Below are 27,279 nucleotides of genomic sequence, written 5' to 3'. Positions count from 1 at the left end.
GTTTAAATTGCTTGATGTTATCACTATTTGACAGAGATGTACACACATTGTACAATTTCCGTGTGACCTTCCCTTGACCTTTGACCCCAAACTGCTAACCGGGGTGATGACGTCACTGCATCATATCAGAAGATAGAGAATTGATTGCTGGAGCCGATCCCAGTCTACTTTGGACGAGGGCAGGATTCTCCTGGACAGGTCAACAGTCTGTCACAGGACAAACGCATATACACAAACAACCACACCCTCACATTCACACCTAGGAGGAATATAGTGTCACCAATTGATCTTACATGCATGTTTTTAGACCGTGGGAGGAAGCCACAGTACCCGGAGGAAAGCCACACCCACACGGGGAGAACATGCAAACCCCACACTAACCCTAAACCTAAAAAACATAATACAAACAAAACAATAAATTGAAACTGCAACCAAACTTGATCGGGACGTCGAACTCTGGTCTCCGACCCACCGGGGTCGGCCTAATCATGGCCTCCTGCCCAATCATAGCCTATGGTCCATTTAAATATTGACCAAATATAAATTTGGAAGGTTTTAACAAAAAAGGACTTTTATTTTGAAAAATGTGGGGGGCTTTTATTTTGAAAACCAACTAAACCCTAATGTAGCTCGTGGCATATAGGCCACAACCTAACCCCAACCCTAACCCTAATTTGTCTGGTTTCCAGAGATTGGTCCTGTAAGCCTCACCCTAAGGTGGGGTCAAAAGTGGGCGGGACCCAGGTAATTAGCTAGACACAATAGCCGTTGAGTGTAGTAGCGCAGAAAAGTTGTTTTCCTCCTTTTTCCACAGAGATGAAGTCTGAGTGTTTTCGAAAAGTTCCACATCGGGAGCTGTTTTCAAAAACTTGCGTTTTCAGTGACTCTGAGCAAAAGACTGACTCGTCGTTACAGCAGGGGCTCAGAATCGTTACCTCTCGATTATTGAGCTGCATATTAGGTGAACGTGTGATCTGCAATAATGTGAAGTATCATGGTAATGATAAATACATACAAACAATGTCAAAGTATGTGCTTTGAAATTTTCCCCTTGGAAGAATTTATCACAGTTTCATCTTTTATATATTGTGCTGGTCACAACATATTCAGTTAATTGCGTTTTTATTATAATTTCTTTCAAAGAAATATGGATTAAGCTCGCCGGTAGGGTTTGTTACAGCTCCACAAAAAATCTTTAAACAAATATTGAACTTTGGCCTTCAAAAACTAATTATTTCTCCACTTTTAAAACAGTTTAATCGAGTTTGACTTAATGCGGAAACTTCACAAAAAGCTAGCGGGCCAAACAAGAGCCGGAGCTGCGTTGGCATTCAGGTGGAGTCACGCTTGTTTCTACCTGATAAATGTAAGCTGCACAGCTGGTGATCATTCTTTCCGCTCATCACTGCAAGTGTCTCTCACATCCAGTTTGATTCATTAAAGAAATGGATTCATGCTGCTTTGAATAATCATTTTGCTACTCGAGGCGGGAGACGCCTGCGTAAGCAGCCGGAGATGGAAGGACACTGCATCGCTTGTGGCACGGCTGAAGCTGCGGAGTTAAACTGATTCATTTTCTTTCTCCTACATTACGGGTTCTCCGTGCGACGGCTCCCCGAGTCCGAATTAAAATCGGCTTTCACAGGAAGAGAATCATTTGACCTTCACCCAAAGAAAAAAAGTTGCGGGAGATAATTCAGGTATAGAAATCAAACAACTTTGTTCAACTTGGTTGGTGCCGGCAGGCAGAATTCGTCACCTCTCCGGCTGCAACATCCTCTCAGCATTCAGTCGGGCAGAAAATAACGGCAGTAAACAGCACAGACTCGGAGTTTGGCAACTTTGCCAACACACGCTCGTGCCAGCAGTCACATTTGGTAGCGAGCTGCTCGCTTATGCAAAAAAAAAACCCAAACAAACAAACTAAACAAAACCCAAAACATCCGTCTGCACAGCTGCAAAGTTTCACCTCGGTGCATTTTGGATTTGAAGATTTTCACTTTCATACGTGAGCTTGCTACATTTTTTCATCATTCCAATTAAATTAGAGATGCTTCTAATCAAGTTCACATTTATGGAAAAGTGCCGACTTTTAGAAGAAGTTTGGGTTTTACACACACGCACACACACACACACACACACACACACACACACACACACACACACACACACACACGCACTTCCTTCTTCACAAATAATGAGGCCTCTGCGACTCCCATTTCCATTCCTGTCATCCGCTCCAGTCCGCCGCTCAGCGTTATGAATCATGACGGCCCTTTGTAACGTAACATCGCTCTGCAAAGTCAACTGATTAGGTTAAAGCTCGTCTTTTGGGTAACGGCAGCTCCGCATCCATTTACCACAACAGTGTTTGCTTTAATACGACAGCTGCTGCAACGCACTCCCAATCATTGAGCTGCCTCCCAAAAATGAGAGCTGCATGTTTAATAGGAGTCTGATGCATTTATTTCCATAAATAATACCGCAACTGGTGGAGGCGACGCAGTGCTCGTCACACACGTATATATTGTTATATACACATAAAAACAACCCACGCCGCAAAATACACACGTTCAAGGATGGAAATGAATTCTTCTGGGCATGCAAAGAGAGCAAGTAGTGGTTTGATTATTCTTCCTCGTGCCCTCTTGCACTGACACTGTGTTATGAATCATTTGCTGGCAAGGTTTCCTTTCCTGTAGAATATCAGCACACGCAGGGCGAGGCGGCGGGTTTCAGCAAAACACAAGTGAAATGAATTCCAAGGAGGGATCGTGTAGGCTGCTGTTTTACAGCCACACATGAGATGTGGACAAACAAACAAACAAATGAATATAAGAGAATGTGAAATGTTGTGATGTAAACGGTCTATGAACGCCAATTAGCCTCAAGTGCAGACTAATCTTAATCCAAGGTCAGAATCCCACCGGGGAACCTCTTGCTGTGAGGCCAATGCTAACCACTGTTCCACTGGAGGGCCGTGAGAGGTAAATGACAAAATATTCAGTTTGGGAATACACAAAAACAACTTGAAGGTTGGGTTCTCAATGGATGGTCTGACACCCAATGACCTTTAAAGTACACCTTGCATATGACCGGGAAAACTCAAGTATTTATTGTCATCTATTTATTTGCATTAGTTCACGTCCATAATTGAATTAATCTGGTTCTGGTACAACTTTTTCAGAGAAATTCATCTATGTCCCATAACTGGGTTTCTATGTGCCGAGATACTAACTACAGTTAATATTTATCGAAATGCTAAATGAATCCTCAGAAATGATGCTGTATGTTTTACTTTAGTATGTCAGTTATGTTAACTACTGTTCCCAAATATATGTAAAGAAAACCTTAATAAAGACACTACTAATAAACTAACTCACTATAAACTCATCAGCACTATTTACTACGGCTGTAGCAGCGTCTTAAAAAAAGTTGTGTTTCCCCGCCGTTTCCATGGAGACGGGGTCAGAACATTTTTCAAAAAGTACCAACTTGGGAGCGTTTACAAAACAGTTGTGTTTTTAGTTGTTCTGGGCACCAAAAACCCAATGAAAGTTTTCAGTTTTTCACTTGAAAACGTGTAAAACGAGTGTCTCCCTGTGTTCGTCCTGTGACGGAGTCATTGTTGACTCAAACTCCACCCCCCATGACGTAGGACGAGAAGGTAAATAGATTTGTCAACTTTTAAAGCTTTTTGATGCCTCTCACATCTCAGGATGTCTTTGCGTGGCTTTCGTTCAAGAAGAGTTGAAATGGTTTGTTCTACAAATCCTCCAAACCTTCCAGGTTTTTTTTTTTTTTTTTAACTTTTATGTGTTTAAATATATATTTGTCATTACCTTGAGCCATGCTTCTAATGTTCGTTAGCTGCCTAATGTGGCGTAATACTGAATCGTGATTCCGGCAGACGACAGCTGCATCCAGCCGTTCAGCCCAGCGAACGCAGAAGTGGAGAGTGTTGGAGCGGTCGGAGTTTACCAGAGTTTAGAGTGAGACGTTAAGGCAGGAATCCTGAGCCGCCGAGCAGTATGAAGGAAAAACTCATCTTATTGTGCCCTGACCTCAGGTGATTGTGAAATGACAAATCATTTGTCTTCTAGGAATTCTCTCCACATCCTGCTCGCAGCCGATAAGCAGTCTCAGGTATTCATCACTGCCTCCATGTCTGTAGGGGAAGACGAGTGCCTCTAATCCCAGCGCAGTGGAGGAAAAAAAACAACTGCTAACAGGATGAGGCGAAGGATTAATAGCGGAAAAAAAGAAGCCGCTGACAACTTTTCGGGGAAAGATAAGGCAACTGGGACTTGTTTTTTTTTTTTTTTAAAGCCAATCGGTGCTCATGACATGTGTTTAAATGGAAGACTCATGTTATCTCGACTCTGGACCACATTATGGTTTTGTTCATGAATTCGTGTTGAGCTTTGTTGAGCTAATTAGATCAATTCATCTCAATGAAGACATAAAGAGTGTTGGCACTTTCACAGAACACAATGCAATTCATGCCATCAGCCCGCGATGGATTCTATCCTCCCGGTGGCTTTGCAGGCATCAGCAGCGAGTTAATTAACAATCTTGAATTTTGATGCTAAAAATCCAGCAGCAGGGATCAAAGGGCATATTCCGCTCACGACAGCGGCTTTCATTTTTTGGCCACCGTTTGTGCATCACAGAGGTGATCACACTGTTGTTGTGGTGAGCTGAATATCAAGAGCTTCATGGTGACGTTCCTCCGTCAGAAGTCAACCAAAACGTGAACCTTCATTAATCAACATTTTCCTCAACTGAGAGTCACTTCAATCATTGAGTTTCCATGCGGACATTCTAATACTAATAAGACGGTAGAGGAGACATGTTAGAAAAGGTATTCCTACACTTTTTATTTGTAAAATTATAGCAGTTCAGCTTTAGATCTATTAGAAAACTTGAGTTTCAGTTCTTTTCTAGCATTTTCATAATTCCGCATGTTTTAGTTGGTGAAAGTTTGACACCAGATGCTCCGCCTCTTGCAACCTGATCAGTTGGGGGAAGTTTGGGCTTTACTCAAGGACCATCCATCCGTCCATTTTCTCCCGCTTATCTGTTTCCGGGTTGCGGGGGTGGCAGTCTGAGCACTGTCACCAGATCACATTGCACCGATTAAGAACCTTCCTGCAGGTGGTGAGCCCATGGGAAGGTGGCGCCAGGTGTGGGACACAAACCCACTACCTAGAGGTCGTAGGTACTCAAGGACCCAACGCTTTCATTTGAACCTGCAAGCTTCCAACTGGAAGCTCACTTCCCCACACCTCCAGACAACCACTGTGGATTAAAGAAACCTCGCAACAACTAACTTCGCCCAACACTTGTCAGGCTTAGAACAGAACAAGTAGTCCTTTCGCTGTACTACAAGATCCGGAACGTGGGATTAATACTTTTAACAAGCTGCGTCTCTGAGGCCCTGTCACACACGACAATGCTTTCGAGTGAAAACGTAAAAGTTTTGTTGTGTTTAGGGGGTCTGTACACAACTTTTTCAAAAACACTCTCTCCGTGGAATTGGGGAAAGGGTAATTTTTCTGAAATGCTGCGGCTGTGCATGTGCACCACAGCTGCAGTAAACAGTTCTTCTGCACATGCACAAGTAAAGGGACAATAACAACAACGGTGGCCTCCAGAGTGTCATGACTCCCAGTCCATCTTCTCCTGGGACTCGGGGGTTTTACAGTTGAGAGTCACTGTAAGAACCGTCCAACTTCATTGTCTGTCCGTGCAAATGTCCGCGTACTCATACTTATTAATGTTTGTCCTGTTCTCTGTCGCATGTGTTTGTGGTTTCATTAGAAAAACAAACAACAGCACTCACTAGTGGCACGACGTGAAAACTACATAGTTTGCAGCGTTTCTGCTGTTTCCATGTAAACAGAGATCATTTAAAAGAAAAGACTTTTCTAAAATGAAAACACTAAAATGTTTTGTTTTCAGTTTCACATTGTTGTGTAAACAGGGTCAAATGTTCAAAACACAGACAGACTTCACCTAGCGTCGCTAATGTTTCTGCACAATGGACTTATGAACGGATGGACTTTATTTAATAAAGTATCATGTCACCTTTGAATGTTTTAAATCAAGATTTTACTTATAACACACACACACACACACACACACACACACACACACACACACACACACACACACACACACACACACACACACACACACACACACACACACACACACACACAGCCATCCATGAATGCATTGTAAATTAGGAGTATTAAACCTATTAAAAATTGTCCATTTCTATAGTAGCACAATGTTAAATGGTTGTAAAACAATGTTGAGTTCGTTGAGTATGTGAGTCAGTGCTTAGTTATTTTATGTTTTTTTTATTTTTTATTTCATTATAAATTTAAATGAGATTTGCAGAGACGTCTTTCATTCAGACGCTTGCACATGTGGCATCAGCAATGTGATCACTGTCAGTGAATGAGACATGCACATCACACAGGAAGGAAACTCTAGGATGTTTAAACTAAGTTATTCTGACCTTAATGAAATGAAATTTGCTGTTGAGAATCCCACAGTTTTTCCTTGTCCAGTGAGCCGGCGGCTTCAGGTTGACTCTCACTCGAGTTTCACATTGCACTTCAGAGGAAGAGGATCCTAAAGCTAATGACTTCAATGATTTTTATTTTTTTCTAAGTGAGAATTTGCTGTCATTTAAAAAACAAACAAATAAAGATTGATAATCTCTCTGGAGATTTCTTCCATTCTTGCTATTTTATTTGCAGCCCCAATAGAAGAATCTGGTGGAGAATGAAATAGTAGCTTAACTTCACATCATACTTCTAGTAATCTGGTGCACAGAAGGTTTTTAATTCAATGGTGATGTTTCTCTGTATTTGCTGGATTATTAAGCAGACATTAGTTTGCACACGTTAAAAGCATTTTAATGAGGTAATGAGTCAGTCCTTCTGCCCCATGTAGTGGCCAAAAACAACGAACAAGCACACCAGACAGATGCTGCTTTGACTGCTCATGCATCACTTCCAAACAACTTTCCAGTGCCTGCATGGAGGGAAAATAACTCCAAAAACTTGTGGCACTGGCAGGAAATCAGTTTTCATAAACAGTCTTTCACCATAACAGAAAAACAAAGTCCAACAATGTTTTATTTGTCTGGAAGCACCACAAGCGACGCTGTAACACACTGAATCCTGATTCAAAACCACTTTCATCAAGATTCGTCCATAACAGAAGCTGACCTTTGCAAGCATAGGATGGGCTGAATGAAGGTACTTTTTCGTACTGAGCTTTAATGTCTTCCCCTTTTATATTCGTTAGTCAAACATGAGCTGATACCTCGCTTTCGAACTTTCTCTCTCTGTCACAGATCGCATTCAGGCTGTTAAAACAGAGGTCACAATTATAATAGACAGACTCCTACGCCATCTTCCACTTTCTCAGCGCCGTCACCGAATGCTAATTATTTCCAGGACTTCTGAGTGTTCTGCCCTTGAGGGATTTGTGCAATCTGCAGAAATACCACTAATGTTTGAAGAAATTGTGCGTCCAGAGTTCTTTGACAATCTCCCTCCCGTAAGATTGTGATTATCTCTTTTATCCTTTGGCAGGCGTTGATGGGTCTGCCTTCCACTCCAAAGTGCAGGGGGGTGGGGTGGGGTTGGGGGGACAAAGTGTTGCATGTGCATTTATACATTCACCAAAAGCAAAAAGCTTCTCTTAGACATTTAAGGCCTGATATACTCAGATGCACTTTTGGTTTGCGAGGTTTTTGCGGATGATCAACTGACATGGACACCACAAATAAGCTCACAAATCAGGGTTTTACATACACCAACTCCGGTTTACACCAGTATGATGGAAATAACATTGTTTCTCGGTTTGTTTGCTTGTGTTGGAGGGACAGAACAAAGTTCTGAGCTCCTACAACAACAAAATGAAATATAATACCACGAGGTCGGACATGTTGGTTCAGGAAGTTCTAAAGCATCGCAGAAACTGAAGCTGTTGGAATAATAACTTAAAAAAAATTAAAATACAAAACCTAAGAAAGGGGACAATATCGACCAAAGTGGTGGGGCCCTTGCTGAGGAGATGCAGTTCACCAAAAAACTGAATCGATGCGCACCCAACTTTCAAACTCAATAAAAACAGATGTAACTATGAGCAATGCAAAAGATTTCAGAGGCTTTGAATCACAGATGAATCTATAAGCAGAAACCTTTCCCAGTATTTTTCACAATCTGAGAGTGTGTGTGTGCACAGGCAATATAAAGTTTGCATACGTTTTTGCGGAAACATTTAGTAAATCAGGCCCTTAATGTCTCGTTTAGGACTTTTTTCGGCCCCATTTACATGACAACGTTTCCTGGTGAAAACGCAAAACTTTTGTTGTGTTTTGGGTGTCTGTTTGCTCGGAGCCCATGAAAATGCAAATCTTTGAAAACTGCTGAAACTCTGTCCCTGCAGAGAACACTACTGTGAGTGTCATGACTCCCAGTCCATATTTTCCTGGGACTTCTTCATAAAAGCAATCCAACTGTCCATACGAAGGACTGTGCACTCCCATTGTTATTGTTTGTAACCTATTGTTCTGTGTGTGTGTGTGTGTGTGTGTGTGTGTGTGTGGTTTCATAAAAACAAACAGCACCCACTAGTGGCCTGGCATGCTCACTTCATAATTCTGAGAGTTTCTGCCATTGCCATGTAAACAGACATCGCTTTCAAAGTACCGTGGTGTAAGTGGGAAACTTTTCTGGAACAAAAACACAAAAATTATGAATTTGAACTTGAAACGCTGTCGTGTAAACGGGGCCTTATTCAGTTTCTTTGAATAAAGACTATCAATCCAAATCTGTCTGACAGTCCAGTTGTTCAGACTGATGTGAAGCCTTGAGGCAATAAAGTTATCTTCTCCTGGCTCCGGACACAAGCTCTTATCAGCTGAAACTGCACTGATGAACACATAAATTCATGCAAAGCTCGTCCACAGCAAATTGATGGAAGCACTGGTGCAGAGGCTTCAATATGCAGGTCAAACAGCTTCTCCTTTAATTCCAAGAGAAAGGCGCAAGACCTTCGCTGATGACGTTGAGGGGTTCTGCGGCCGCGAAGTTCGACTCGCTGACAAACAGCACACCTTCAGCAGACTCCTACTCTGGACTTGTGCCCTCTGAGTCTGCTCTGTGGCGACAGATGAGGAGGAGATGGACGGAAGCCTCGAGCCAGCCCAAGAGGAAGCAGCTTCACGGCTCTGGACAAAAGGAGCAGACGTATTCGGTGTGGGGCCCGTATTCGAGGCGTGAGCTGTGACGTGGCCTTGTGGTTTGATGGTTGGTACCCCTGTTCTCAGGCAGCGGCCGCGCAGCACATTGTGGAACGCTTTCTTAAACTCCCGGCTGAAGCAGGGGTAAATAATAGGGTTGATGCAGCTGTTGAGGTAGCCCAACCAGAAAGTTATCTTGAAGACGGTTTCAGAGGGCTTATAGGACGGGAAGACTGATCCTGGAGAAAGCATACAAAGAAAGAAAAATCAATCTAAAATGACTATGTTGTTGTTACACTTCAACATGTTTATTTGACATTATTATATGTTCGTGTTGGAGTTAGACAATCAAACATACAAGCACTCTGGAAAATAAACGTAGCACTTTAGACCATAAAGATCCAATCCATACTTGTTAAACATGATTGCCTCCAGTTCCACGCCCAGGTAGCAATAGCTCACACTTAGCAAGCTCATAAATCTACCAAGGCTCAATAAACTCACAGCAACTAAATTGAGCAAATAGCCCCGTTTTCCTTGTAGTTCTTTACACTCTGAGGCCCCGTTTACGCGACAAGGTCTCAAGCGAAAATGCATCTATTTGCATTTTTGTTTCAGAAAAGTTTCACGTTTACACTGAAATGAATCCACTCGTGCATGTGCAAAAGGGCTATTTGCTACTGCCGTGGTGCACATGCAACGTAGCAGCATTTCCTTCCGACATGGAGTCGGAGTCTGAGCGTTTTGAAAATGTAATATTTTTCCAGGTTGGCACGGAGATGAAGGCGGAGCATTTTTGGAGACTTCCACCTTGGGAACGTTTTAAAAAATCTGTTTTCAGAGCAATGGACAACCGAAATGAAAGTTTTCTATTTTCACTTGAAAAGGTTGTCGTGTAAATGCAGCCTCAGTCTGTATTTCTGCCTGAGGTACAAATTGGGAGTCCAAACACAAAAGTAATTCCGATAACCTTGGACTGCACAAATGGAGCTTAATAAACAACTGGTTTGAAAGTAATTTGTTGACTGGGTGTTAGGGTCTCAAGGCGACTGTCCTACACAGATGTTGGGTCTCATTATTACCTTTGTAGAAGGTATAATAGTCCTGTAGATGCAGAGGCAGACTCCTGCATCTCCAGGTTAGAGTCTTCCAATCTGAGCCGGGGTCATTTTAAGAACACCTTTAAAGGACCCTGTGGAATTTGTGAACCAATAATAGCACTGTGAGTCAATGTTTCTTATGAGTGGGTCCCCAGCTGAAGGTCCAATGCAATACATTTAGCTGCTTGCAGTTTCCATTGTGCTGGTCAGCAGATTCAAGGATACCCAGGGATAATGCCGAATGAAGAACAGCAATGGGCCGACAAAAGCACGAAACACTATAAGATTGCATGTAATCAATGGAGGATGGGATATGTTTTTAACAGCAAAATGGGCTTCAATACCCATGGTTTTGTAATGATGCCTTTAGCGATCTCATGTGGGTGTAATGTTTCATTGTTCACACCCATATTTTTGGCCTGAGGAAGGATAACAGTGTTAATCAGCTTGGTGCCACTCCCACGGTCGTCTTCACAATTCAATTCTGTTCCCTTCGACGTCTCAGGGCTGCCAAAAATCAAAATCACAGTGATATATATGAACATGCAAAGTAACAATCAAAAATGGCTTTGTGTTCTGCAGGACTGCACGAAACTTGTGCTTTTATTCTTAAAATGGTTACTACCACACAAAAAAATTTCCTAGAAACAGAGCAATTCTCATAAAAGCTCAAAACCACTTGGGAAAATGATATAATAACAGAAGACTTTTACTTTTGTAGTGCGTTTTTTGACCACTTTTACACTGTCAGTCATGCTCAACCCTTTCTCACAGGCACTCACGATGACATGATCTGCCAGGCAAGATGCTCAACCTCTTTTGGGAGAAACTTTTTTTTTTTTTTAGATCGAAAGCTAATCATGTGAATGGTGCACGACTTTCTTTGCAGCCACCCATATCTATTATGTATCGAAGAATTGCCTGGTTTAGTGCAGGATTGTTGTGCTTTGTACTTTGAGAGACAGGGAATCAATACAGACGTATACAGACGTGGATATGCAACATGAAAAGCAGAGAACGATTACTGCGCTTGAATACTGAGTGCTGCATAAATGTTCATTTGTTGAGATTTCACCAATTGTTTGTAAAATCTGTAGCGTGGTGCACATGTCTGTAGACAACAAGGTGATAAGAGTGTCGTTAAGATCCAGGCAGAGGTCTGGCCCTCTCGCGCAAATCGGAGTTTAATCGCCTCTATAGCTGCACAATACACTATAATATGTCTCTAATGAACTGTAGCGACAACATTAATGATCTTAATTACCTTTTTCTCTGGGCTACTGCAACATGCAACGCCGTTGCTGCTGCAACAGGTGCTAAAGTGGTAGGCAGGCTATTTGTATTCAAAGAAAATTCAAAGTGGGGAGAAAAACTCTTTTTGCCAGGCCGTCTGTCTGGGAATCCCAGACTATCATGGCCTCAGAGCGTAAGTGAGTGCAGCGCTGTGAGCCGTGAAGGTCTGTCTCAATTGAAATGCATATCCTCCCATGACAGGCTGCCTCAGGAGGCTACAGGGTGACTGAGAATGCCTCCTGGCATTACAGTCCATTAAGTCTCATGCTTGTTATCTATAATAGCTTTCATAGGAGGGAGCAATAGTTTGGTTCATTCCATTCCATTTCACAGTAGAAGCCCATTCGGCTACAATGCGGCGTTTTATTTGTTCTATTTGGTTGCTTGTAATTGAATTTGTTGATGTCCCTTCAGTGAAGAGAGGCAGCGTAGAGTCAAGACACAGCGGGGGAGCAGAAAGGTCCTGCCCGCTGTTGTGTTCATGATGCATAAACATATTATCAAGAAACATTATACAAATGATTCAGGCCTCGACAGCTTCTGGATCACAATAGTTACACAGCGACAGTGCTCACTCCCTCTGGGGCTCCTGTCAGGCTGACATATGAAAGCCTCTGTTTATATTTTTAGACCTGGCAGCATAAAAGCCAGCATTGATCTTTCAGTCAGTCAGTCAGTCAGGAGCAAAGTTTTGTAACATAAGTAGTTCTGAGTCCTTTCGGAGCGGACCAAGAGGTTGTTGTTTGGGATGCATCGACTTTTTAAAAGATGAGTACTAACCTTTAGCTACTTGCCGATACCAAGTACTGATACCCGTACTTATTCAATGCCATGAATTAGATTAAATGCCTAATTCATACTGCATATGCCAACAATAGGCAAAGTCTATGCTTCGCTGCAAACCACCTCCGCGTGGGTAGTATCTACACACTGCGTTATGTGTACTGTAGACTGCAGACATATGCTCTAGCTCAGAGTTAACGAGTGTATCAGTCATACTTTAATCATATTTAGCATGTAACATCGCTGGCTTTAGAGCCCCGACACTCTTTAGCATGTAGCATAGCTGTAATCCTGTTTCCACTGAGCAGTTCAAGCCATGAGCGACATCGGGTCAACTGCTGGTCCAAACGTCTGCTGATTAAGTTGCTAGTGTACGAACACGCTTGATATTTTTGACATTACTCAATTTACAGTCTGTCTTACTTCTGTCGTTCTCATTTATAGTAAAGAATCTCGACACCACTGACATTGCTCGTCCTCTCTCGCTCGTACTTGTGGTTGATGTTGCTGACGTATGACGTCATGTAATACTCGTCGAGTTGTATCAGGAGGCTTACACAACGATGAGTACTACGTGCAGTATCGCACCCGATACTGGCATCGGTGCATCCCTAATTATATTCTTTGTTGGCGCATTATCCAATGGCTGATTGCTACACAACAAATGACTATAATTCAATTTACAGGAAATTCTCTGTGAAAATGGAAATCATAGGAGAATAAAGTTGTTTTTTATTAGTGAAGTGTAAAAGTAGAATTAGGAGACAATATTTAGTCATTACCCAAAGGAAGAGCTATAAATAGAGTTCAAAAGTGGTGAGTAAAGGTGTTATCATATCTCATATTATAGCCTTTTAATATGATTTTGACAGTGATGTGACGAGTAGGAGGCTTATAAAGCAGTAGTAGTAGTAAGTTCTTATAAACTTTATAATTTGTCATAATATTGACAGGAATGGATTGATTCAAACCCCTTGATCTGCATTTTTGGACCCACTTCTTGAATCCTTTATTTGTTCACAAAACAAAAGTTTGAGTGAGAAAAGTGTTTTGAACATTAATTAAAAAACTGAACGCAAGCTATTGTCACTGTAATATTGGAGTAAAATAATATTTTGAGGATGCAAACATTATCTAGACATCTAAACATGTTGAAAAAGCTTCATAAGCAATGTGCACTACTTTGAACTATGAACTGTCGTTTCCAAACATACTGATCTTGTGTACTCATCTCTTTGACTACGACCAGATTAGCAATGTGAGACTGATCTGACCCGAGAGGATTTTCTCTTTCTGCTCTGTGCACTGATGATGCCAATCCAAACACAATCTGCACATGAAGATCAGAGTCTAAAATGTCAAGTCGTAAAACCTACCCTTTACTGTCTCATAACCCAACCGGGAATACCATAAAATTGTCTGTTTTGTCAGGTCAACGGTTCACACGACCCCAAATATTGAATTTGCAATGACTCAGCGGAAAAAAACAAAAGCCCGTTTCAGTGTTTCTGTCAAACACGTTATTGATTAAAATACATTATTTCCCAGCAGACCTTTCACTAAAGAAACAGCACATATTTTTTTTAGACAACATTTACAGTTGAGGCAATAGAGGCTGTTAAGAGTTAAACCACGGCGGTGAACACAACATGAGGGCTCGAGGCCAAACCACCGAGCAAATTGTAAACATTTCATAGAAAAGATTGAACACATTTCTGAAGAGTAGCGGAACACTGAGACCTGAGCTGAGATTTCAGTGCTTCTGCCATGAAAGTTGGCGACTTCATTGGCAGCAGACTGCCTCAAAGCCATGCTGTCAGGCGGAGTTTGTAGCAACATGCGTAAGGCAACAACTATATGAGAAGTTTTTTGGACATTTCACAGTAGTTTGCAGCAGACGGTTTCAATAACATAATTAACGTGAGCTCATTATTGACTTCATGTTGAGAGTGAATTCATTTTGGGGAGTAATTGTTGTTGTGCCAACATCAACATGTTATTATTGCACTATTTTACTGGTCTGAACCACTGAAGATAAACCGCTGACCTCGAGAGACAAAAGTCACAGGTACAGCAAATTAAACAACACAAGTGCAATGATTGTAATTACCAATACTTGAGTGTGAACATATCGGATGAGAATGAGATTTGAAAGCAATGAATTTGACATTTCCATACACGAGACAGTGCCATATTTGCCAGGTGTAGCGTGTGGGTTAAATGGGACCTTTATACATTTGTGAACTATGTGCTGATAATACGTAGCGTCTGCTGCTATCATAACAATTTTAACATTGGAAAAATTTCAATTGGACATATTTTCAAAAATGGTAAAATGTCTTATTTTCTGCATCTGATAGGTTGTCAATATTGTAAATAAAATATGGATTTATAAATCTTATAAAAACAACAATCTTTGACAGTGTGTTAGGGATGCAATCTATTGTATTTATGTAATTTAGATTATATCAATATTCACATGAATATTGGTTGCATCCCTAACTCACTTTCAAAGGTTTTTTTTGAAGGTACAGTCTTTACAGGCTCTTTAAATAGGAACGGATCCAAAAGAGCAAGCTCGTTTCAATGAGCCAAATATCTACACTAGGGCCAAGTCAAGTGCAAGCAGAAAACCTCTGTTGCATTTTGGCGGTCGGAATAGCGATCCAACTTGGTCGTCTGTCCAATGCAAGTTTCCATGTACTCACCATTGTTATTGTTTATAGTGTGTCGTTTAATCACAAAAACAACAACTACATCACTTATAGCGTTTGCTGTTTCCGTGTAAGCGGACATCTTTTTCAAAACGTTTCTATGTCAATGCAAAACTTTACTGAAGCAAAAACGCAAAAACGATGCCCTTTCACTTCCTTAATGGGGCCTTGTAGTTAATTTATTTGCATTTGTTGGTGATTTTGTGGGTAATTTTAAGTTCCGAAATGACTACTCTTATAAATCGATTGGACTCCTATTATAAAACTCCCAATATAAAAGTAAATGTAATTCTCTCATATCGAGCCCCTAATATAGAAGCAAAATGTTTCACACTCTGAACTCCTTACCTGCTCACTAACTTGTGTGAAATCTTTGAATTTTCAACTTCTCCTTTTGTAGGATCTACTTAAAATATCAATGTCTGACTTGTGAGCCATTAAAAATTAATAGTAGCAATTTAAACCTACATTTAATACCCATGTGGTGCCATGTAGTATAATCTGAAGGTTTGTGTTTTCAACCAAACTTATTAGATGGACATGATCAAATTAGTCAAATACACAAGAAGTAGGAACAGATATCTTCTATTGGCAGGTGAGCTGCAACTTTTAAGCCCCGTTTAGAGGACAATGTTTTTAACTTGAACTGTCGTGTAAATGGGACTCCAGAAGGACAGAATGGATGCTTGAATGTTTCTTTGTAATTTTGCCCAATGACATTATTGCGATAAAAGGATAAGTACTGTAAATTGAAGGACAGGCAGGAGGCATCTGAGTGTGTGAGATGACCCCCTGCCACATTAGTCTGGATAAAGCAGGTTTGGACATACATGGATGAATGAACAAATGACTGATAACAATGATAACGTGTCTCCTTGACAACTGAGAGAAGTCAAATCATGGATTTGATACAGGTGCAAGCAATGAATCTCCATAAAACGATGCTCGAACAGATGAGTTCCACATTTGACTGAAATCTTCAGCAGCCAGTCGTGCATTAAAGTGTTATAAACCCCAAATGTGAACCCCGCGGCGGTGGACACACCGGCTAATACACATATGCATGATGGAGGGGGCGGTGCTTAGAAACCTAACATTTCTATTGAACGCAGAATCAGGAAACGTTCTTGAGTGCTTCACGAGTCATCAGACAATTAAAAGCTTTTTTACAGGAAAAGAAATAAACTTTTTAAGATAAAATACTCTAATAATGTTCAGATGATTATGCAACCCAGATCAAGAGATTATTGATCAATTAGCTGCTCGGCACAAGATTTAAACATTTATTTTTTCATTTCACGGGCTCTTTGAATTACTGTTGCATTTTTGTCGAGTCATTGTGCGGTGGTAATCCTTGCATTAAAAGAGCTGGCTAATCAGCTTAGGAGAGACAACAGCTTCCAGCCTGCCCTTTGTTTACATTGGGATTACTCGCCAGGCCTGTAATCGTAAGCCAGTTACGAACGCACACGCCTCAAAGACGACGATACGTACAACATCCGTCCAAATGAAGTCCTTCATCCAAACCTTCATTCTTACTGCGACTCCTCCGCTCCCCGCAGTGAGATTACATGTAGATGCTTCAGCATCAATCTCAGAGTGTGTGACCTGCGAGGGGACCGCTGACAGACGATTACTTTTCAGTACAGACCGGACCACTCCGACAGACACTTAGCTCAGCCACAGGAGTTTTTTCAGAAGCAATTAAGATTGTAGATTAGACTTCACAAAGGAGAGTTTCTGTCCCCTTTACTATCTTTGATATCATCTCTGTTATCACCGTCTTTGACAAAGTCTGACGAAATGTTAGGGGACTCTATTATGGATAACGATGAATATATGAGGCTTAGTGGGCATGTGCCACTTTTCTGAACCGCCCTATAAAATGACTGCCGCAGCAAAAATGAGCCTAAATTGGTTCGTTTCCATTCCATCTTCTTTCTGATTACATTTCATCAAGTTTTGCTTTTTTTTTCCATTCAGAGAAGACCTCTGAAGGAAAAGTGAGAAAATTACGACTCAATTATAATATCGTTGTCAACATTTAGGTCCAGCCTTTAAAACGTAATGTTTTATATCATTTTGTAAATTTTGTTTTTGTCTAAAGAGTCATTACGTCCAGGCCACAAATAAATCGCATCCTGAAATTACACAACTTTATAACCATTTAGGACCCGGAGTGTGTGTGTGTGTGTGTGTGTGTGTGTGTGTGTGTGTGTGTGTGTGTGTGTGTGTGTGTGTTTGTTTAAGAGCAGATGTGACGCTGCTGTGTGTGATGTCTCTCTGTTTGGAGCCGGATGTGATTTCAGGGCGTTTCAGGTGATGGCAATGTATTTAAGATCTGGTAGGTGGTGAAATCTGCTCGACATGTCCGTGTGGTAAAATAGAACGAAAACATCCCTGCTGTTCCTCGAAGGGATTTCCAGGTGAATCTCGCTTCAGGCGTTCATGGGCGGAGCCAAACAAAGATCCTGCTGACACTAATGGTCAAGGACACTGCTTTTGGGTTGCTCCTGTTGTTAAGTTGCAGATTTGCTGAGCCTGGAGTCGAACCAACCACTAATTAAAAGATGCAGTCACTCTATAACAGGAATAACACATTGGGTGATTATGTGTGAAATTCAATACAGTCTCAACCGACCCATCTTGGATTGTTGTCAGATTTAATGCCGGTAATGTCAAATGTTCCAAGCATAATTGTAGGCTTGTAACTTCATGAGGTTTTCAAATATGACTGCGCTAAACACTGTGTTTCATCTATTTTAAACCATTTGCTGAAGATACTTGACATTTACGTGAACTGTTCTCCACCGTTAGATTAGTCTTTACTAAATTAGTTATCTGCAGTTCATTATTAGCCAAGTTATGGGGCTTGTTAAAAATGGCGACGTTCTCTGCAAAAGTTGGAGGCAGGTGTGAAAAATCCTGGAAAGTAAAAATGCCTTCAAAATAGATTGTAAGAGAATGAACAGAAGAGAAATCAGTATGTGGTTTGACCACCCTTTGCCTTTACAAAGACATCAATTCTTCTGGGTACATTTTGCAGGAAGTTTAGTTTTTTTTTTTTTAATCTCTGCAGGGAGTCTGTTCCCAACCTGTTAGAGGACTCACCGCAGATCTTCACTGAATGTGAGCTGGCTTCTGCCTCCTCATGTTCTCCCATACAGACTTGGTTACGTTGAGATCGAGGCCCTGTGCCATACTTTTGGTTTTTAGGCGTCCTATTGAGAAGATTTTTTCTTTAAAGCGTTGGCTGTAGGTTTTAGGGATACTGTCTTATGCTACAGAAAGGTTTTTGGAGCCAATGAGAAATTCCCAGACTTCACTGCACCATAAATAAGGAGCATCTATTACACCTGCTTAAACTTTTGAAAACCAGCTAAAAGAGGAAGTTGCATTTTGAGTGGCTCCAATCACTGTTGTCGTGTAAACGTACACCCAATATGCAACAAAAGTTTTCCGTGTTCACTTGAAAACGTTGGGTAAACAGGGCCTAAGAGGCTGAATAAAGCACTGGTGGGTTTTTTCTGGTAGATATGAACATTGACTGACCTTTCCAACAGTTCATTAAGCTGTACGTACTGTATGAGTCAAAGATTTGGGAAAACCTGCATCTGTGCAATGAAGGAGCAACAAGATGAACAAATAACATTTATGTATTCTTAAAGCCCCTCGTAAAATTAAAGTTTGGAATGTTTTGGGTGCCACTCCAACAAATCCTGAAGATTATTGTCTTCACACCAGCAGGCAGGTACTTAAAATGTCCAACAGATTCAAGTGGACGCAATTTCCTTCAAACCTTTCTTTCTAAGGTTTTTATTTTCATCCATTTCCTGTGGTTGACAACGTAATACCACTACTGTACTGTTCATACGGATAAAAGCAACTTCATTTTGTGGAATCATGGTATTAATTTCTACTGTCCACAGGTCAACATTGAGGTCTTTTAGAGGCGTTTAAATGCGATTGCTTCAAACAGCCCTCTGAATTTTTTTAAAAGAGTCACTACTTAACATACAGACAAACAAAAAGACTGTTACATTGTTCAAAACGAGTGCTTTTATGGTGGTGAGGTACCTACCAATGGGTAAAACCAGAAAGAAAGGGAGCCAGCAGAGAACGAAGCACCCGACGACAATGCCGAGAGTCTTGGCCGCCTTCTCCTCTCTTGAAAACTTCAGTAGCTTCGGCAGGTTGAAAGAAGGACGTTTAGGTCTTGCAGTCTCTGTGACATCATCCTGTTTCTCCGTCTGAAGGCTGCTTCCTTTGTGTATCCTCAGAATCACCCCCTCCATCTCCACTCCTTCGCTCTTCCCGCCCTCTCGGAGGGTTTTGGTGCCCCTCTTTGCCACCATATAGACACGGCAGTACATGGACAGGATGATGGCCAGCGGGATGTAGAAAGAACCTAATGCTGAGAACAAGGCGTAGCCCGGTTCCTCGGTGATGCGGCACACCGTTTCGTCTTCTGGGTCGGGCTCCTTCCAGCCAAACAGAGGCCCCACAGAAATGGCTGCCGACACGCCCCACAGGGCGGCCACCGCCGTCAGGCCTCGCCTCCCCGTAGCTATGGCAGGGTACCTGAGAGGGTAGCTGACAGCCAGATAGCGGTCAATGGAGATCACGCACAGGCTGAGGATGGAGGCGGTGCAGCAGAGGACGTCCAGCGCCGCCCAGACGCTGCAGAAGGACCGTCCGAACACCCATCGCCCGAGGGCCTCCGAGGTGGCCGAGAAGGGCAGGACGGCTGAGCTGAGCAGCAGGTCTGCCGCCGCTAAGTTGGCGATGAAGTAATGCGTGACGGAGCGCCAGTGGTGGTGGACCATCACGGACAGGATGACGAGAATATTCCCCAGGACCCCGAACACCACGAACACCAGCAGCACCACCCCCAGGACCACGGCCTTGGTCACGTCCACCTCCGGGTGCGTGCTGGAGCTGCAGTTGGGACAGTGGTCTGCTGCAGGGAAAGCACTCGTGTTCTCAGTGGGAACCATTGTAATCTGCCAGGCGGATGAAGTTGTTAGATGGTGCTGCAGGTTGACGACAGTCGTGCCACATCTGTTCCTCAATTACCACGGCTCCTCACCCGCTCCGCCTCGCTCCGCTCCTCCCGGCGCAGGAGATAAAGAGAGCTTCCCTCGGAAAATGCTCTCCCAGTTAATTCGCAGAGCCGCTTTTGCCAACACTCCATGGATCACGTGGCCGCTTGGCAGCATGTCACATTTTGAAAGAGTAACGCCGCCACAGTTTGTCATATTTAGTCCAGGAGAAGCTTAATAAAAGCAGCAAGTACTCGTGTTTTAAATGGCGGTCGTTGATGGATTTGGCTTTTTCATTTTATATATATATATTTTTTTAGCTTCGTTCGAAGGTTTGACTCCAGGAAATCTGTTAAAAGAAAAAAAGGAGATAAAGTATATTTAACAACAAAATTCATAATCCAAAGCCTTTTATGAATACCCCCCCCCCAAAAAAGAGGCGCATTACTGCGTAAGTACGGTTCTGTCTTTGCCAGGGTGGGAATAACTGAAACCAGGACAAATTAAATGTTTTAAAAAGCCAATTACACATCAACCAGTTATGATTAAAGAGTAAAAATATCACTTAACAGTCTCCTTTCAGGGAACACTGTCTCTTTATGTGCAAATTCTTCTCCCCTCATTACAGCTGCAGCATAGAAACACAGGCTGTGCCTGAGTGAACTGAGGAGCGTTGGCAATTTCCTTTTCACCCAAAAGAAAGCAATGCAGTATGCTTGCCTTTTTTTTTTCTTTTTCGCATTTGCCTCTGACATGCGTGAAATATCCCTCAATTAGCTTCTGATTTTTCTTTAACCTTTTATTTAAGCAGGAAAATCGATTAAAGTGAGGCAGCGTTTTTGGGCAGCGAGGGTGGAGAGGATTATATGATAGTAGAAGGGAGAAAGAAACAAGATATCATCAAAAAAAAACAACAGAGGGAAGCACAGAGGTCGCGCGGCAGAAATAATGATCGTCGGAAGCAAGCGGCGAATCATTTGCGGTATTATGGGGAATCCAGCCGACCATGCACAGACTTGCAAAGACAAATGAAAGCAAAGATCTTTTCTTTATTTAGGGGCTAGACGTTGAAGCTGGGGCCTTTGATGGCTTCCTTGAAAGTCCGATGTCTCTAAGCTCGGCTTTAACTCATCTGCCAGATGACAGGCCAAGAATTGAACCTTGAGGAGGTCACTATATTACCCGGGCGAAGGCTTCGGCAGCAGATAGTCCCACTCAGCGCCGCTCTCAGTTTAGTGTTTGAGATCGGAGATGTCATCGAGAGCGATAAGCCGGCGCGAGGAGAAGAAGAAAAAAAAAAGAAGAAAAAGAGAGAGAATGAAAATGAAGCCGAGATAAAGCCCCCCGGAGAGCAGAGTCATGCTTGTCACATGTTCGTGCAGGATCAAAGCCTTTACTTTTCAGTTTTTTTTCTTTTTCTCTTCTGGTCGCCGCACATCCCACCGCCAGGCTGAACGAAATTCACCCAAATAAACACTCGACGCCGGAATTTCAGCACCGCTGGCCAGAGGGGGAGTCGAAATGAAACATGTGGAGAACGGATATCTGGGATTGTTTCAGTCGAATAAGTAAACGCAGTGATATTTGGAATACGTTTTGGGGTTGTAATGAGATTTCGCAGTGCGGTGAAGTGCCTGCAAAAAAAGAAATTTAACCGAATCTAACAAGATTTTCCGTCAGCCCACCGGTGGTTTGAGAGCAGCCACTGTGAAAAGGGCCAGATGGGAAATATATATTTACATTGACCCCGGGCGGTTGGAACTATTCAGCCTAGGTCAAACAGAATTATTCACATTTAAATGCAACATCACGCACTCATTTTACCATCGGTCGCACTCTAGAAAATACCTCAAGGCCTTTCGATGTGCTTTCCAAGAAAAAAAAGAAATGAAAAACCGGAGCAACAAGTCAGGAACAGGTGACACGTTCCTGTCCCCGAGCTGTTTCCGCTGATGCATGTTCTGCTTTATTTGCATGTGTTGACACGTGCATGCAGCTCAATCCCTAAAAAAACCCTAAACTGCACGCCTCTGCCCTTCATGTTTCATTTACACATATATTAATATAGATGGAGAGCGTACTATGATACCGGCACAGTGACAAAATGATGAAGTGCTTTAAAATGTGCCAAATGACCTTTTCAGTCACTTCTGCAGTACTGCTGCCTTTTCACCCTGTGAAGCCTTTTTAAAAAAACATGTTCCTGATATATCAGATACATAAATGGTTTTGTGACTCCAGGACAAAAGAAAGGTGACTTAATGCAACTGCTGAATGTACATAATATATGATCTAAAGAAAGAAACAATTGCAGTGCAATCCATGGTAAACGGGGTTTGTCTCAATGTATTTTAAGACCATACTATAACGCCCCTACTTTGGGCAGCAGCACGGCCATGATTGATTACTACTATTGAATTTGTAACACGGCCACAATTATTGTTTCTGTTTATATGAAAACTATCGAGAGCGGCAGGGCCGCTGTCTCTCTGTGCTGCTCACTCATCCAACAGTTAGCAATATCCGCTGATTTCAACCCAAGGTGGCTCTACCCAGCGTGCCTTAAGTCACGTTTACGCAGCAACGGGAAAACATGTCGTTTTTGCATTTTCATTTTATAAAAACTTCGTGTTTACGTGGCAATGTTTTGGAAACCAATTTCCATTTACACTGAATCAGCAGAAATGCTGAAAACAATGATTTCAGTTTGGGCTACTAGGGGGTGCTGTTGTTTGTTTTTGTTACGAAACCTCATACACGGGCAGAGAACAATAACCTGTAAAAATGAACAACGGTGAGTACGTGGACATCCGTATGGACAAATGACAAGAGTTGGATTGCTGTTACTGTGACACTCAACTATAAAACACGTCGCAGGGGAACCTGGACTGGGAGTCGTGACACTCTGGAAGCCGCCATTGTTGTTATTGTCCTTCAACTCACACATGTGCATAACTATTTACTCTGGCTGTCTTGCACATGCACAGTTGCTGCATTTCCGCCGTCTACACAGACACAGGGTCTGAGCATTCTCAAAAAGTTCTGACGTTTTCAAAAAGATTTCTTTTCAGTGGCTCAGAACACTAAAACACGGACTTTTGCCCCTTAAAAACGCCTTAGTTATTGTCAGAATTGTGAATTTTTCTGAAGAAATGAGGTGGAGGATAAATCTAACGATTATAACACATTGTTTTCAAACTGAATGTTTAGAAATTCTATTCTGCATAAAGCTCTAGTTTATCAGGTGCAGAGACCTTAAAGGTTTTGACATTTATTAGTAAGACCAGCATCAGCTGGAGTGTCTTAAAATTCAAACCTTTTAGGGCTGGTGAAAATGATGATTGATCAAAGCAATTGCGATTTATTTATTTTTTCCCGACAGAAACACAAAGATGTCCCACAGAGTAACATCGGTATGTGCCGCTTTAGCAACTCTAAATATTGTCAATAGCTTTCTGCATGCTGGTAGTTTATCACAGCTGCTGTTTTTTTTTTTTGTTTGCTGCTTTTTCTCAAAGCCATTTGTTCGTAAATTAGTTTTTCTGAAAACATCCAACATAAAAGGCCATCTTCTTTGTCCTACTTAATGAGTGAATCAGACATGAGACGGAGCCACACAGTGCTGACAGGTCTGATGAGGTGACGATAATACAACTATATACACTCTCTGTTTTTAAACCTGGGTTGATTATGTAATGCAAATAACTTCATTACTTCTTAAAGAAAGGACTAGTAATTGTGATCCAGTCATATACATGAGCTGATTACAGGATCTTTAAGTGTCAGTTACACATGTAATGTGATATATTTTGACAAAAAGATAATATGGTGCTATGACAAAAAAAACTGTGACTGTATACCAAGGGGGAAATGTTACACATCACAGTCTGAGCAGAAGAGGTTTAGCGGGGTTCTGCTTGGCCATAGCTGACTGGGCATCTTTAGAAGATATCTCCGCAGCATCATACACATTTTTTATAAAGATGGGAACCTATAATTGATATTTGGTTATTCCTTTGAAACAAAAAGATACACATAAAAAGAAAAAAAAAACATTTAGTACACACCAATAATGAAAAATAATGTTTGAAACCATTGATAGCAGATAGACTTTCATCACTTGGTACATGAATGAGGCCATGTTTACATGACAACGCTTCAAGTGAAAATGCTTCCTTTATGCAGCAATATTTTGAGAATGATTTCTGTTAACAAAGCAATAGCAGAAATACTGTATATGGACATTCGTTTTCAGTTTAAATCGTTGCCATGTAAACGGGGCATGAGTCGGTTCACCAGTTTTCACATTTGATATTTGTTTGATTCCTGTCAAGTCATCTTAATAGTGAATTAAATCACTCTGCAAAAATGACTTATGACTAATGATTTTAGGCATGATGTTCTGATTTTAGAAAAAAATATATCTAGCTTTTCTTGTACAACGCATGAAAACACGATACCTTAGAAGATCAGTAACTTTAGACTGGAAAGCACAAACACATCACCGTATTTAAATGGATGCTTTTCATTTAAAGTTCACATAATTCTCCTGTTCCTTTAAGCTGATGATTATCGTTCACTGCAGTAAATGGAGACCATGGGCTGTCCAGACAGAGGGGAAAAGGGTAACTATGACAAACTGTTCAGTGACGCAGTGCAGCCAGTTGTTTCGACCAAAATGATATTGATGTTCCAACCCAGCACACGCTTATAGGATTGTTTCAAGGGTTGTGATTACTCCATCTACATAATAAATTTGTGGGGGACTTGAACGATGCCGATGACCAATCAAGCGGCACAAGGCCATCAGTCTAAACAACAGTCTTGGTCCACTTCCAAATAAGCTCTAAAGATTGATGGTCTGAATACAGAATGGACCAAAAGCCTCAATGCAGGCGAAAGACAGCGTTTGACAGACATTGGAGGTGATGTCTCCTTACAGTCTCTTTTATACATCCTGTAAAGAAACTGTTCGCTCTTGGTTGGTAAAAATACCGAATAATCCCACAAGGATATCTAGCCATGCCCTCAGCACTGCTGTGCAAGTTATAAAAGTTACGTTGCATAACATGTCAATAAAATTTGAAATCCATTGCTAAGAATAACAGAAGCAAACACGGGAACATAGTTTTCACTTTGTTGAACAATCAAACATGTCCGGTCCAAAAAGATCTATGGGACCCAGTTGTGGGTTTCAGGAACAACGTGAGCTAGATCTGCTTCAAACCGGCTTTACCACAGAGTTAAGAAGACGTCTTTTATCAGCCTGACTGTTGTAACACATTTTGAACCGCTCATTTATTTTCTCATTCATTAAGCAAAATGTCAAATGTTTGTATATCTCCTAAACATGCACACTGGCTGTTTTTCTTGGTTTTACATGATCAGGAACTAATTATATTTGGCTTTTGGCTTTGACGACTTTCTGACATTTTATAAACCACACACTGAAAAAGCAGCGATTAATAGATAATGATAACCATCATGCACTGCTGCCCTCAAGACATTTTCCTTCGGTTGACCAACAGCCTGTCCCGGCCGAGCCCAAGACGGCACACATCCCTCGTCCTCTGCAGATAAGATTTAATTAAAAGCTATCAGCGAACATCATTATACTCTAATTTACATCTGAAATCCAAGGGTGGCCCTCTCAGGTTATTGCATTAGTGAATTTCTGGTAAAGAAAGATGGAGCTTTGCCCTTGAAGAAACGTTCTTCGTCGAGCTGGGTGGATCATTCCAATATTGAAACCAATTAAATCCAGTATCCGGATCGTAATTAGAGTTTTGTTGAAGTCGAGAGAGGGAATATTAGCCAGGGTATTAACTGGTTTACGTATTGTAGCCTGACTGTTGGGTATATTCAACCAGAGCATCGGACAGAGTTATTATCTCACCACTGACAAGATCGACTTTAGATGAGCTGTTTGGGATGTTTGGTTCCCATTTAAATTATAATATTTATAATCTTTAGTTTCAAGCTTATGGAAGTTGAAACTTTTTAAATATCTTAACAAAGATGCCTGTGCACCGTACTGCAGATGAAATTAGTAAACCGATTCTTGTAATACCATTTTACACCCCAATGTGGTGTGATGAGTCTTTTTCCTAAATTCGTTCGCCCCATTTAGGAGGAGTTCCACTTCTCTGTCGGTCCAAACAAATGACCCTGGCAGCGTTATTGCTGAAGGAACAGGAACAGGATTCTGATTGGCTAGCGTGGCTTCATGCTTCTTGTTACACTGCCGCCTATAGGTTTAGTATTCTCATAATAGCTCTTAAGGTTTTTTGGGGGATTTGTGGAGATAAATTTATGTGTAATTATGGAAGCGGTTCCATAACCGATTATGGAATTATTCAGATATAAAATACTACATGACTAACAAATGCCAGCTAACATCTCAGCTTTAGCAGTACTGGCCCAAAATGAAATTAAGTTTGTATGTTTCACCTCCACATAAGAAAAAGCTTTTTATTAGTCCATCATAATCAGACTCGGCAGAGCAAAATGATCATTTCAGTTGTGAAGAGGTACGAAAGCTATTCAAATCGAGGGAAACACGTGTACAGTAGGTATCATTAAAAGTAGTAATAATATCTGAAGTGACCAGAAGCTATAGTGAACTATACTATATATGTTCTTTTGTCTATCAAAACAGTCTAAAACTGCTATGATATGACCCAGGAGGAGAAAAGCGACAGAGCTGCATTAAAATACTGAAGTCCTTATTATTGTTATTTCTCTACAACTGGAGTACTGACAGTGAGCTACACCAGAATAACTTTGCTTCAGGTAAGAACATACCAACATCCATCCATCTTTTATACCTGTGTTATCCTGAGCAGGGAGGCGAGGAGGAGCACTCCATCTTTTCCTCCACTGAGACAATCACCCACTCTACACCAGATATAATTCACTTGAAAACAAAACAAAACAGGTTTTTAATTTTCAGAATGAAGATAACATAACCTGTAAACCATGAAACCCTCCATCCAAAACACAGTTAAACCGGCTCTGTTAAGAAAAAAAAAAAAGAAAATCCAGCATACAGGGGCTTGTTTGCTTTCAGCACGGAG

The 27,279-nt window shown here is 41.5% G+C and overlaps 1 protein-coding gene across 1 annotated transcript; it reads right to left on the bottom strand.

The window, feature by feature from the left end:
• Nucleotides 1–9,040: 9,040 nt before the first annotated feature.
• Nucleotides 9,041–20,158, bottom strand: adra1ab (adrenoceptor alpha 1Ab; the record flags this gene model as incomplete). Its single annotated transcript, XM_080476406.1, has 2 exons — nucleotides 9,041–9,510; nucleotides 19,243–20,158. 2 exons carry the CDS (start codon nucleotides 20,156–20,158, stop codon nucleotides 9,041–9,043), a joined length of 1,386 nt encoding a protein of 461 aa, XP_080332532.1.
• Nucleotides 20,159–27,279: the final 7,121 nt, after the last annotated feature.

The sequence above is a fragment of the Lipophrys pholis genome (assembly GCF_963383615.2).
Source record: "Lipophrys pholis genome assembly, chromosome: 12".
NCBI lineage: Eukaryota > Metazoa > Chordata > Actinopteri > Blenniiformes > Blenniidae > Lipophrys > Lipophrys pholis.
Note: the sequence above shows the minus strand (reverse complement) of the source record. Positions and strands in the feature narration are given on the sequence as shown.